Source organism: Conger conger, chromosome 12, assembly GCF_963514075.1.
Source record: "Conger conger chromosome 12, fConCon1.1, whole genome shotgun sequence".
Taxonomy (NCBI): domain Eukaryota; kingdom Metazoa; phylum Chordata; class Actinopteri; order Anguilliformes; family Congridae; genus Conger; species Conger conger.
Window position 1 is genome coordinate 46193309 of NC_083771.1, and position 13466 is coordinate 46206774.

At 48.3% G+C, this 13466-nt stretch overlaps 1 protein-coding gene across 2 annotated transcripts in view; it reads right to left on the minus strand.

Annotated features, from left to right (window-relative positions):
- Positions 1 to 7101: 7101 nt before the first annotated feature.
- The window catches only part of sppl3 (signal peptide peptidase 3), a 48556-nt gene continuing 42191 nt past the window's right edge, over positions 7102 to 13466 (minus strand). For both annotated transcript variants that reach the window (XM_061263422.1, XM_061263421.1), the window contains exons 8-11: positions 9037 to 9200; positions 8585 to 8769; positions 7958 to 8067; positions 7102 to 7650 (exon numbers count right to left, since the gene is read on the minus strand). In XM_061263422.1, the coding sequence (XP_061119406.1) occupies positions 7576 to 7650; positions 7958 to 8067; positions 8585 to 8769; positions 9037 to 9200 (534 nt within the window). In that variant the 3' untranslated portion in view covers positions 7102 to 7575. The remainder of the gene's footprint in view (positions 7651 to 7957; positions 8068 to 8584; positions 8770 to 9036; positions 9201 to 13466) is intronic.

The window sequence follows — 13466 nt, forward strand, 5'->3', positions numbered from 1 at the left end:
GATTAAGGACCTGCACGACCCATACCGTGGAACCGCCTCACTGGATTAAGGACCTGCACGACCCAAACCGTGGAACACAACTCAAAAAAAAAAAAAGCACAACTCAAACTTGGGGAAAACAAGTGAACAAGGGGAACTCATAGGCAAGACAAGGCCATAATACCAGGACATATTTGCACTATAACGAGCAGGGTGTGCGTTTCTCTAGTAACTCCTCCCAGGTGAACGTTCGCAGAAACTCACCTGGGGGACAGAACCTTCTGAACATCTGCCATGTGCTAAACCAGGTAGACCTTATGACGGCATTCTTCTGGCACGTCGAACACAAAAATGAAAGAAAGGCCATTTATGAATGCAGCTATGAATGCAGCTTGCCACAAAGACATTAGTCACATGCGTTTGGGACTGCACCGATTTAAACTGGTCGTTCCTGACGGGCGGGCTGATGTAGGTGAAAGACGTTTTTTAGCCGCTGAATGTCAAGCGAGAACATTAATTATTGCATTACATTAATGGCATTTGGCAGCTGCTCTTATCCAGAGCGACGTACAGTTGATGAGACTAAGCAGGAGATAATCCTCCCCTGGAGCAATGCAGGGTTAAGAGCCTTGCTCAAGGGCCCAACGGCTGTGCAGATCTTATTGTGGCTACACCGGGGGCTGAACCACCAACCTTGCGTGTTCCAGTCATGTACACGTACCGCTACGCTCCAGGCCGCCCTACACACATTAATTATCAAACCAATGGCCAGGGGTACAATTTGATGCACACATAAGGTACCAGTGACAAGCTTAATAAATTAATCTTGTTACTGAGCTGAAGCTTCCAAAGCAACCTAGTTGACTAGACTAAGCAGGGGACAATGCGCTTAACCCCAAATTGGTCAAGGGTCCAACAGCTGTGCAGATCTTACTGTGGCTACACCGGGGCTTGAACCACCAACATCCTGGGTCCCAGTCATGTACCTTAGCCACTTGGCTACGGTCTGCCCTCTTTCGCTTTTGTATCTTTTTAACTTTATTTCTGAGTGTAAAGACCAAGACAGTTAAGTCCCTCAATTATCTGCCACAACCAGCACTGCCAAGGGAGAGATTGTGGCTCAAAAGCTCAGTCAACTCAGGAGACAGGAGACAATTGAATGTAAAAATCCCAATTGTAATTTCACAGGCATTTTCCCATTAATTTCCCGAACACTAGGGTATGTGAGAGCACAGGTAGTGGGTTTCCATTCATACAACATTTGCAGTGATGCACACAAACATAATGCATTACAAAATACGGCCTGCAAATAAATCACAGAGCAAACCAAATTAATAAGGATAATTAATACTCATAATTCCCTCCCTGCCTAAATAACAGCCCAAGCTAGGTTTTGAAACAGCTGATAGCTGGTTGACCAGTTCAGACCAGCGCCCAGTGTGACATGATTCAGCTGGTTGACGAATTCAAGCTATGTTTTGAAACGGCTGCAAATAGGCAGACAAGCTACCAGCGCTAGCTGGTTGACCAGCTCATACCAAGCTAGACCAGCTTTATGACCAGCTGAATTATCACGCTGGTCAAGGGTGGTATAGCTGGATTTTACAGCGTGGCTTAGCTACATATCCGTAGTTCAGAGACCTGAAACTGTAATCTCGCGGGGTGTGTGGTGTGAGTGTGAGTGTGAGTGTGAGCGTGAGCGTGAGCGTGAGCGTGAGCGTGAGCGTGAGCGTGAGCGTGAGCGTGAGCGTGTGTGTATGGTGTGTGGTGTGTGTGTGTGAGTGTGTGTGTGTGTGTGTGCGAGTGTGGTGTGTGTGTGGTGTGTGTGTGGTGTGTGTGTGTGCTGCTTTTCAGCTGCTCTCTGTCTCTCTTACAGCTCGTCTGTGCTCCAGCTGATCCCATCACTAAGAGCACCGAGCCGTTTAAACCCTCAGTCAGCCCCTTCAGAGGTGAACAGCGCCCTCTGATCCCAGCACACACCAGACTGGTATAGAGACATTTTCTTTTGACTTTCACTGGATACTCGCACTAAATTCTTCTTTCTTCCCTGGTGCAAAATCCAGCCATGACCAGCTTGAAATTTACCAGCTACCAGCCGTTTCGAAACCTGGCTTGAGCTGGTGAAACCATGTCGAGCATGGAGCTGGTCTGAACTGGTCAACCAGCAACCAGCTGCTTCAAAACCTAGCATGAGCTGATCAAACCATGTTGAGTATGAAACTGGTCTGAACTGGTCAACCAGCTACAAGCTGTTTCAAAACCGGGTTTTCAGTTTTTTTTTTCTTTTTTTCCCAACAGGGTTGTCAAGCCTGTTAACACACTGACTTATATAATACAGCAAAAATGTTGAATGATATGAAGCAGGTGATGTCAGTGACATCAGCACGGAGGCATGTCCTTCATAGAGGGCTACGCAACCTGTGACAAACTCAACTGCCGTCTGCACACCGTCCCGGTGTGAGGGGGGGGGGCATCGATTGTACAGTGCTTGGGATAAAGGCGCTATATAAATGCCAACCATTTAGTCTAATCAACGGTAAGTCACTTTGGATAAAGGCGACAGATGACAAACAAATAAGTTAATATACAAGCAAAATCTGATAGTAGGGCTGATAGCGTTATGTTCAGCACAGCTATACTAGGTGCAAAATATTGTGGGAACTGTTCAAATGAAAAAAACAAAAGGAAAACCCCAGGCACCTTTACGAAGCACACTGCAGTTAGACTGAACAGCCTGCCAGCAGAGGATGTTATGTGGAAAGCGGTGGGCGATTAGCAGGGTGCTGTTCACTGTTCAAATTAGGGCCGCAGAGGAGTATTGTGTGTTGAGTGCATAAGATAGGCGTCTTGCAGGTCCCATATTGTGGCAAAAGACATTTCCCTTGCTATTTGGATTATAATGGGAGTAGAAGGTGCGATAAAAAAACCCCTATGAAAGTATGAAAGTATGAAAACACACAGTCCCCAAAGAAATGCTCACAATCCGCATTAATAAACGGTGTCGTTAAACACGCAAGTTTGGACTTTGTGAGATTTTGATGTCACAACTGTACGCTCTTTGGCACTCCACGCAGGGCGGAATCGAACCAAGAACCTCCTTCGTGAGAGGAAACAGTGCTAACCACGACACCGCCGCACCCCACAAATCATCGACAGAAGCTCAACTGGGCTAAAACTCCGATACCTTCACGCTAACTGAACTTCCAGGCGATGTTTCCCCATTTGTATTTGGCGAAATAACGTTCTCTCTCCTTCGTTTGATTGCCTTTTGGGTGTCATCGTTAAAGCCGGGTAAAGACACCTCACCGGCACTTCCGTTAGTTACAAAGCAAACTGACGTTCGATTGAACTCAATGACTGTAACTGTCACAATGACAGTAACTCCGACTGCGCGCCGCTCAGCAAGGGAGCTCGCGCTGCGATGAAACGCAGTGCATCGGCTCTCCGATCGTGGGGAAGCGAACCTCGGCTCCTAGGAACAAACAAAAACGCCACCACTCAAATCCGACGGCCGATCAGGAACGTGTTCCCGTGGCGATAATTAGTATTGCACTCAAAATGTACAAGTTATAAGTTATTAGTCACATTAGAAAACACTGGGATAGACTATATTTGCATGTGTGTTGAAAGCAGGCTTGGAGCTGGGCTTCAAAAATACAAACACAAGCCACCCTTCCTCGTCCCACACAAAACCAAAATAGCACACACGGATATTGCGCTGCTTCACTGATATAAACGCAGCTTACCTCTTACCCGCAGGTACACATAATTTAACGCATCAGTGCTCACGCTCTCTCTCTCTCTCACACCACACACACACACACACACACACACACACACAAGGCATTAATGTGCGAAAGAGACCTCAATTTTCACAAAACATAAAATCATAACAGGCCAATTATCCCAGCGGGGCTGGCAATTTACCTGCAGCTGAGAATCTGGGTTTTTCAACAACCTCTACCTGCGGGCCAAATTCTTCTTTTAAAACACTGCACGCAGAACAAAAAAAAATTCTGTGTACAGTACTCGGCAAAAATTCTCAGGCACATGCAAATTTAGTAAAGCAAGATGAAAAGTGAACAGTTTATTAAAAAAAATCTAAGAATTTACTATGAAGAGCAGTGAACAGTAAAACACTAAATCAAATCAATATTTGTAGTGACAACCTTCACCTTTAAAAGTGCATCAATAAGAAAATCATCTGGTAGGTTGCACCAAACATATTAGGAGAATTTGCCAGTTCTTCTACAGATTGCGGCCGTGCTTTTGGCTAGGTCGCCCCAGACTACCAGGCCTTGATCGATTTTTTTTTTTTAATGTAAAAAGTGGTCTATTACTTAATGTTACTTTAACAAAATACAAAATCATTATTTGTAAGATTGAATTTTTTGGGACAATGAACATTTAGAAAATGAAAACCACAAACGAAATAGAAATTGAACGGAATGTCAAATTAGCATTTCTATACCGCAGGTATTTGCGTCCACCGTGGGCTACACTACCCGATTTCCCTAAATTGTAAATACCGCAAATTAACTGTTAAGCTAACAGTGTTTTACTGTAAATTGTACAAACATTTAGTTTTAAGCTGTTTACAATTTCGTATCTTTTCTATTTTACTGAGTAATGCCACAAAAGCCATGGACGACTTCTTTTTGTTTTGTACAGCTGCTGACCCACACTCTCTGCAGCCCCAATACTGCGTTTCCCAGAAGTCACAGGGCCGGGAATCCGACCTTTGACCCCCCCCCCCCCAGGCAGGAAGTAAAGAAGCAGAGAGGTCTACAGTTAGAGTCATCTTTATTTACAGTGGAGTCCTGGCAGGAAGGAGTTAAAAGGAGATGAAATGTTTTAGGTTCACTTGTTCAGGATCCATGATTCACTACACAGTTGACTTTTTTTTTTTTTTTTCCAAGTTTTTTTTAAATCTCTTTTACTGGTTTTTAATACAGAATCCATTCGGCTGTAACGTGAACGTCTTTCAGCAGAGCTGAAACGCGCGCTCTGCGCAGGAAGAAGGGAGGACAGAGAGGAGAACAGAAAAACGAAGAGAAAGAGAGAGAAAAGTCGTATAAAATTAAATCTAGCCTACAGCACAAAAAAAGAAAACGGGGAGGAGGAAAAGAACAGAAATATGGGAATAAACAGAAACCACTCTTCCATAAAAAAAACATATCTTTTTTTTCTTTTTTTTTTTTTTAATCATTATCTTCCTCATCAATATCATAATCATCGGTAATATGTCCAGAATGCAGTGGGGGATGATTGACAGGTGGTGGGACTGAGGTTATGCAAATAGTCAGTGATGCGTGGGGAGGGGGGCGGGGGGCGGGGCAAAAAGACCGCAAAGTCCTGTCTGTCTGTCCGCCCGTGACTCTTGCTGCTTGGCCGGGTCGTTGAACTGGGACCCCTCCCCCCTCTCCTGATTGGCCGAGGTGAAAGGTCCCAACAGTCCTGGGCCCCAACATCCGTCCCAGGCTCCTCCCCATTGGCCCGGGGAGAGGAGGGGGCGGAGCCGCAGCGGGGTTGGAGGAACAGCACTGTACACTTGGCATGCAAGGCCAGGGAGGACCGGTCGGAGAAGAGAAAAGAAAAGAAAAGGATGGAGGGAGGGAGGGAGGGAGGGAGGGAGAAAAAAGAAGAAAAAGAAGGCGTTCCCGGTCTCACCGGTTCAGTTCCTCGTTTATCCCCGAAAGCTCGGGAAACGGGATCGCAGCGCAAGCGTTCGGAGGGGAACGACAATCCGTGTGAAGTCCAAACGAACTACAGGAAATGAACCCCAAAAACTACAGGAAATGAAGTGGCTGTCCGACCAACCCGGTTCATCCCAGCAACCCTTCAGTGACTGGGTTTAATCACAGCCCACGATCTGGGTCTGGGAGAGAAGCACCGCCTTTTCCTGGGCGTGGCCGAGTCAGGGCTCCGCCCACAAATCCAATCAAACTGCATATAGGTGCATGGATACTCACACACACACACACACACACACACACACACACACACACACACACACACACACACACAGAAAAACACACATGGTGGCACACACAAACACACATGGGCGCACGCACAAACACACACGGGCATGCGCGCGCGTGCACACACACACACACACACACACACATGGTCGCACGCACAAAAACACACACGGGCATGCGCGCGCGTGCACACACACAAACACACACACACACACACACACACACACACACACACACACACACACACACACACACACACACACACACACACATGGTCGCACGCACAAAAACACACACGGGCATGCGCGCGCGTGCACACACACACACACACACAAAAACACACATGGCCGCACACACGAAAACACACATGGGCGCGCGCACGCACACACGCAGACACACACACACTTCTGAAGGGCTGTAAGTATTTGTTTGCGTGCAGTGTAGGAACGGTGGCTGTGATTGGCTGGGGGGAGTCTGGAGGTATGGCATGAGTCCAGTCACAGCCACGCCCCCCCCAGGCGGTTCCGTACCAGTACTGAAAAAAACACTGCACCCAAACACCCAAAACCCCACAGCCCAAACCCAAAATACGTGTGTAGACAAATTATACATGAAGCAGTTTCCACACAAATACGCACGCATGCGCATGCGCACGCGCACGCGCACGCGCACGCGCACACACACACACACACACACACACACACACACACACACACACACACACGCACACGCACACACACGCACACACACACACACACCCACAAACATGGTCAAATTTGTAGACATTTCCATAAATTCCAAGAATAAAATCTTCTAAATAAAATACATGTATCTCTGAAGGCCGGGAGGAGGGGGAGAGAGGTACAGAGAGAGAGAAAGAAAGAGATATAAAGAGAAAGAGAGACTGAGGGGAAAAAAAAGCAGAGAGAGAGAGATAGAAAGAGAGAGACAGACCAGTGTCGGCCATCTTGCGTCGGGCCTGCCTGTTCGCCCCAGACTGAGTTCCAGTCCCACGGTGTCCTGTCGCTTCACAAAAACTACATTACCCAGCATTCCAGTTCCTCAGCAGCCCCACGTCCGCTGTCCATTCAAACCACGTAAAAAACAAAAAAAAAAAAGAAAAAAATGGAAAAAAAATACAAAATGAAAAAAAAAAAAAAAATACACACAAGATTCCAAAGAGCCTCGATTGGCCGTTCTGTTCGTTAGCTGTCCGTGAGCGAGGCTTCAACTGCGTCCTGAAGATGGGGGGGAGAAAGAGAGAGATGGAGGGAGGGAGGGAGGGATGGGGAGGTGAGGTGAAGAGACGAAGACGACCTCGGGAGAACAGAGGAATCCAAACCCGGGTCCGAGAGAGAGGGGGGGGGGGCTGGGCGTGAGGGGCGGGGCTAAGGGAGAGAGGGGAGGAGTCTGTCTGCAGGGGTGGGCGGGGCCTGTTTCGGCCACACGGGGAACGGGGGGTCGAATCGGTGGAACGAGGGAAGGAGGGTGGGGGGGTCCTCCTCTGCTTTCCTGTTCGCTCCCTCCCTCCCTCTCTCTCTCACTCTTTCTCTCTCTCTCTCAGCAGTCCAGGGATCCCTCCGTTCTCCCCAGGGGGCGGGGCCTCCGCTGTCCATCATACGTCCAGGAAACGCGAGCTGCTGGTGGCCTTAGCGTGAAACGGCTCTGACCACATCCGCCTCAGATCCCCCTGAGAGAGAGGGAGGGAGACGGAGAGGGAGAGGGAGAGGGAGGGAGAGAGGGAGGGAGGGAGAGGGAGAGGGAGAGGGAGAGAGGGAGGGAGAGGGAGAAGGAGGAGAAGGAGAAGGAGAAGGAGAAGGAGGAGAAGGAGAGAGAGGTTTTTACTTCTGTGACATAGCCTAGTGATTACCGCACTGCTGTTTGCAACCATTTCTGTGCGAGATTTTCAGGCCATCCCCAGGCCCTCACTAAAGACATTCAATTTTAATTTCCAGAACCTGAAAGCCCGTTTAGGCCATGGTGAGCAGTGATCTTACCTTCAGGTAGGCCATGGTGAGCAGAGGCAGGAGGGTGAAGGGGACGAGGTACAGCAGGGCAGGCTGGGCCGCGCGGTGGATCCGGGAGGCCACGGTGGCGGTGAGCAGTCCTTCAAGGAGAGAGGGAGACACGGTCAGACCCGCAGACCGTACAACAAAAATACGGACCAACCGCCCATTACGTCACCCACTGACTACCCACGGGCTGGTGACTAGTGCTTTGTTTACGTGGGCTGGTCCCCCCCCGCACTTTACTACACCCTGCCGAGATGCTTGTGTTGTCAGTCCCAAGCCCAGGGGGAGCATTGAGAAGGGGCTCAAACAGGGGCTCAAAACCATAGTATCGGTCATTTTGACCGGTTGTAAGTGTCTATGGTCGAAAGTGCCATATGGCTCTCTCGGGACTGAAATGGTTATAATCTAAAGTTCTGGGGGATTGGGCACCCCATTATCAAGCCAATCTGTGGAGTGGAGCACACACCTCCTCCTCCACGGCCCCCGGTGTGCGAGGTTACACCGGGGGGGGGCACGTCGGCAGCCCTCCGAACGAGGCGAGTGCAGACGTCTGCAAGGCGGCGGGGAAAAGAAGAGGGGGGCGAAGGGGGCGGTTTCCGCGGCGACGCTCACCCACGAAGTATCCGATGAGGGTGCAGTGGAAGTAGGACACGCGCTGCATGCGGCCGTTCCCCGGGCCCACGCCCTCTCCGCTCGCCTGCTTCTTGTAGTTGTCGTACCGCAGCACGAAGCACAGCAGCAGCCCCGGCATCACGATGTCCCCGATGCCCAGCATGGAAAAGTGACTGCCAGTGGAACTGGGCCGGAGAGAGAGAGAGAGAGAGAGAGACAGCTTTCATTTCCCCTCCCGTTTTTAACACTCACGTTTCACAAACAAACTTCCCCAGAGTGACGCACCGACAGACGCAACTCGCACACAAAAAAAACAAAAAAACAAAAAATGGTCGGTGAGCACAGGAAGGATTCGTTTGGAGCCTGCAGCCTAGCGGCTGAGATACATGACAGGGACGGTTGGTGGAAGCCAAATAAGATGCACACAGCTGCTGGGCCCCGCACTGCCGTACCTGGGGAAGACCAACTTTCCGGGCAGGGAGAGGCGGGGCACGTCGCGGCCCATCCCGGGGCCCAGGTGCAGTTTGCGGGACAGCACGTCCAGCGGGTTGTCGGCCGGCTGCGTGGCCACCTTCACCATCACGTTGCTGTTGAAGATGTAGGCGGAGAAGAACACCTGCGGGAGGGGAGAGGGAGGAGTTACACAGGGCCGGATATGACCACACAACTCACACACAAACTAGACTCCATTCAACTCAACTCGACTCGACTCAACTCCATTCAATTTAACTCCATTCAATTCAATTAAACTCAACTCCATTCAACTCAAGTCCATTCAATTCAATTAAACTCAACTCGATTCAACTCAACTGACCTCAACTGACCTCAACTGACCTCAACTGACCTCAACTGAACTCAACTGACCTCAACTGAACTCAACTGAACTCAACTGAACTCAACTCACATGAGAACCTACATTTTGGAAAGTTACAGTTAGGTTGTAATTTGGTAAGCCTGCTAAGTATTCGGCAATGAGGTAACGGCTATCCAAGTCTCCTGCAGGTGTAGCATTACGCCACGAAACCAATTACATCAAAAGGTCTTCCCCCTGACACCACCCAAATGTGCAGCTTTGAGCTGTGTGCGTATTGCGATGACATATTCACAGCCAAAATGAAAAACTCACACAACACACAATCCGCCCGTCCGTCAGGATTAGTGCTGCTGCTGCCGTCGAGACAGGCGGCCATTTTGTACGCGCTGACTCATTTGAGTTTGAAACTGAGCCGAATGTCACAAACAGGGTGTAGCATTCTGCTTTCGGTCGTATTTTTCCAGCATTACCACGACCTCGGAATAGCGCGCTAGCATTGCCACAGTACGGAGTGCATTTGCACCAACGGAAAGGAGAAAACAATTTCATGGATTGACCAGGGTCAAATGCTAATTTCAAATACTTGACTACTTTAGACACAAAATATGAAAAATGAGTAAAACAGACAAAGATGCTTTACCAAGATATGCCACTCATTCCGATCTTTAACGGGTAGGACAGGAACTCTAAAACACCCAATACAGGCAGTCCACAGGAACTCGAATAAACACCCAATACAGGCAGTCCACAGGAACTATTGGATGGATGGATATGGGTGCAAATTTAATTCAATTTTATTTTCCACGGTCAGCAATTTGCAGGGATCTTGCAGGCATCTGAAGGCTGACTGCAAGAGTTAAACGAGAGGACAGACCAGCAAAGTTCTGAGCTCCATACTCCATACATTTTTATCTTTTCCCCCGATCTGCACAGTAAAATGTCCAGTGTTAATTCAACTCAAACAGAGATCATATTGGGACCAAATGTTAAGAGTTGATGCTGAAACTTTCAAACATGAGTCTTCGAGGCCAATGCGAGGCCAAGGACAACCACACAGAGCTAACTCGTTGTTGCAGAGGAGCCTACATATTAAAACTACAGGAAGTGCTCACAGTGTTATGCTCAGAGCACTCTGTGCTGTGTGTTCCCTGGAGAGCCTCCATATTAAAACTACAGGAAGTGCTCACAGTGTTATGCTCAGAGCACTCTGTGCTGTGTGTTCCCTGGAGAGCCTCCATATTAAAACTACAGGAAGTGCTCACAGTGTTATGCTCAGAGCACTCTGTGCTGTGTGTTCCCTGGAGAGCCTCCATATTAAAACTACAGGAAGTGCTCACAGTGTTATGCTCAGAGCACTCTGTGCTGCGTGTTCCCTGGAGAGCCTCCATATTAAAACTACAGGAAGTGCTCACAGTGTTATGCTCAGAGCACTCTGTGCTGTGTGTTCCCTGGAGAGCCTCCATATTAAAACTACAGGAAGTGCTCACAGGGTTAAGATCAGTGCACTCTGTGCTGTGTCCCTGAGTCTGACCCTAGCTGTGTGTACAGACACAGTCCATCAGTATCTACAGACTCCAGATGCTACCACAAGAGTGTGTGTGTGCGTGTGTGTGTGTGTGTGTGTGTGTGTGTATGTGTGTGTGTGTGTGAGAGAGAGAGAAAGTATGCCTGAGTATGTGTGTGTGTGTGTGTGTGTGTGTGTGAGAGAGAGAAAGTGTGCATGAGTATGTGTGTGTGTGTGTGTGTGTGTGTGTGTGTGTGTGTGTGTGTGTGTGTGTGAGAGAGAGAGAAAGTATGCCTGAGTATGTGTGTGTGTGTGTGTGTGTGTGTGTGTGTGTGTGTGAGAGGGAAAACTGTGAACTCCCTTGCAGGTCAAGAGTTTGTTTGCAAAGAGTCCACATTCTTCTAAGAGCTTGCAACAACTTGCAAGCAAAATCATAAGATTTAAGAGTTTCCTTTAGCTTTAACAGTTTGACCCTTAAACACATGGGTAAAAACCAGACTGGCTGGAATCTATTTATCTGTTTATATTTAATGCTAAATTAATTAGCCAAGGCTAATCAAAGTGCAGACAAGAGCTGATCTTGCCATCCATAAAATGACATTATATATATATATATATATATATATATATATATGAATTTTTACTATTATTATTTAAATGAAATGCAGCTATCAGGAAGCCACTTTTCATTAGATTTACAAAAACAATGTATACTGCAAAAACGTTGAAAGAATAACTTGTGAAATGTTCATAAAACACAATCTGACGCACGTCGCTTTCTCCTGCCATAAAGAACTGTGAGCAGGTTTTCCAGGGAGGCCCCTCTTTTCAAAACGCACGTCGGTGAATTCACGGCCGTAAAGTCGGTATGTCTAGTGCATGAGGAAAAGGGATTTTCTATCAAAACCCACAAACCGGCGGAAAAGCACACCCCTTCAAGCGCACAGAGCGATATCAAAGTGCTCTCACAAGCGGGAACGTGGCCCGCTGAAGACCGGAGCCTTCGCATGTCTTTCTGAGAGCACAGCCAGCAGTGAGTGAAGCGGCTGCTTCAGCTGACGAGCGAGCAACCCTCAGATTCAGACACGGTCTCTACACAGTGTGACCTGGATACGCCACAGCAATGCCTACCCATGCACAACGGTGCACAGACGTGAGTGAGAGAACAACGCGCATCAAACAGCAGCTTTTCCCACAAGGTACAGTACATGTGGGGGTATATGTAGGGTATATGTGGGGGTATACGTAGGGTACATGTGGGGGTACATGTGGGGGTATATGGGAGGTACATATGGGTATATGTGGGTAAATTGGGGGTATATATGTGGGAGTATATGTGTGGGGGGTATATGTGGGGTGTATATGTGGATAATTATATGGGGGTACATGTGGGGGTGTATATGGGGGTTTATATGTGGGTATATGGGGGTACATGTGGGGGTGTATATGGGGGTTTATATGTGGGTATATGGGGGTACATGTGGGGGTGTATATGGGGGTTTATATGTGGGGGTATATGGGGGTACATGTGGGGGTGAATATGGGGGTTTATATGTGCGTATATGGGGTTCATGTGGGGGTGTATATGGGGGTTTATATGTGGGTATATGGGGGTACATGTGGGGGTGAATATGGGGGTTTATATGTGGGTATATGGGGGTACATGTGGGGGCTTATATGTGGGTATATGGGGGTACATGTGGGGGTGTATATGGGGGTTTATATGTGGGTATATGGGGGTACATGTGGGGGTGTATATAGGGGGTATACGGGGGTGTATATGGGGGTTTATATGTGGGTATATGGGGGTACATGTGGGGGTGTATATGGGGGTTTATATGTGGGTATATGGGTTACATGTGGGGGTGTATATGGGGGTTTATATGTGGGTATATGGGGGTACATGTGGGGGTGTATATGGGGGTTTATATGTGGGTATATGGGGGTTCATGTGGGGGTTTATATGGGGGTACATGTGGGGTGTATATAGGGGGTATACAGGGGTGTATATGGGGGTTTATAAGGGGGTATATGGGGGTAGATGTGGGGTGTATATAGGGGGTATATGGGGGTATATGGGGGTACATGTGGGGGTGTATATGGGGGTTTATATGGGGGTATATGGGGGTACATGTGGGGTGTATATAGGGGGTATATGGGGTTATATATGGGGGTACATGTGGGGGTATACGGGGGTGTATATGGGGGTATATATGGGGGTATATGGGGGTACATGTGGGGGTATACGGGGGTGTATATGGGGGTATATATGGGGGTATATGGGGGTACATGTGGGGGTATACAGGGGTGTATATGGGGGTATATGGGGGTACATGTGGGGGTATACGGGGTGTATATGGGGGTTTATATGGGGGAATATGGGGGTACATGTGGAGTGTATATAGGGGGTATATGGGGGTATATGTGGGTATATGGGGGTGCATGTGGGGGTGTATATGGGGGTGTATATGTGGGTATATGGGGGTACATGTGGGGGTGTATATGGGGGTACATGTGGGGTGTATATAGGAGGTATACGGGGGTATATATGGGGGTGTATATGG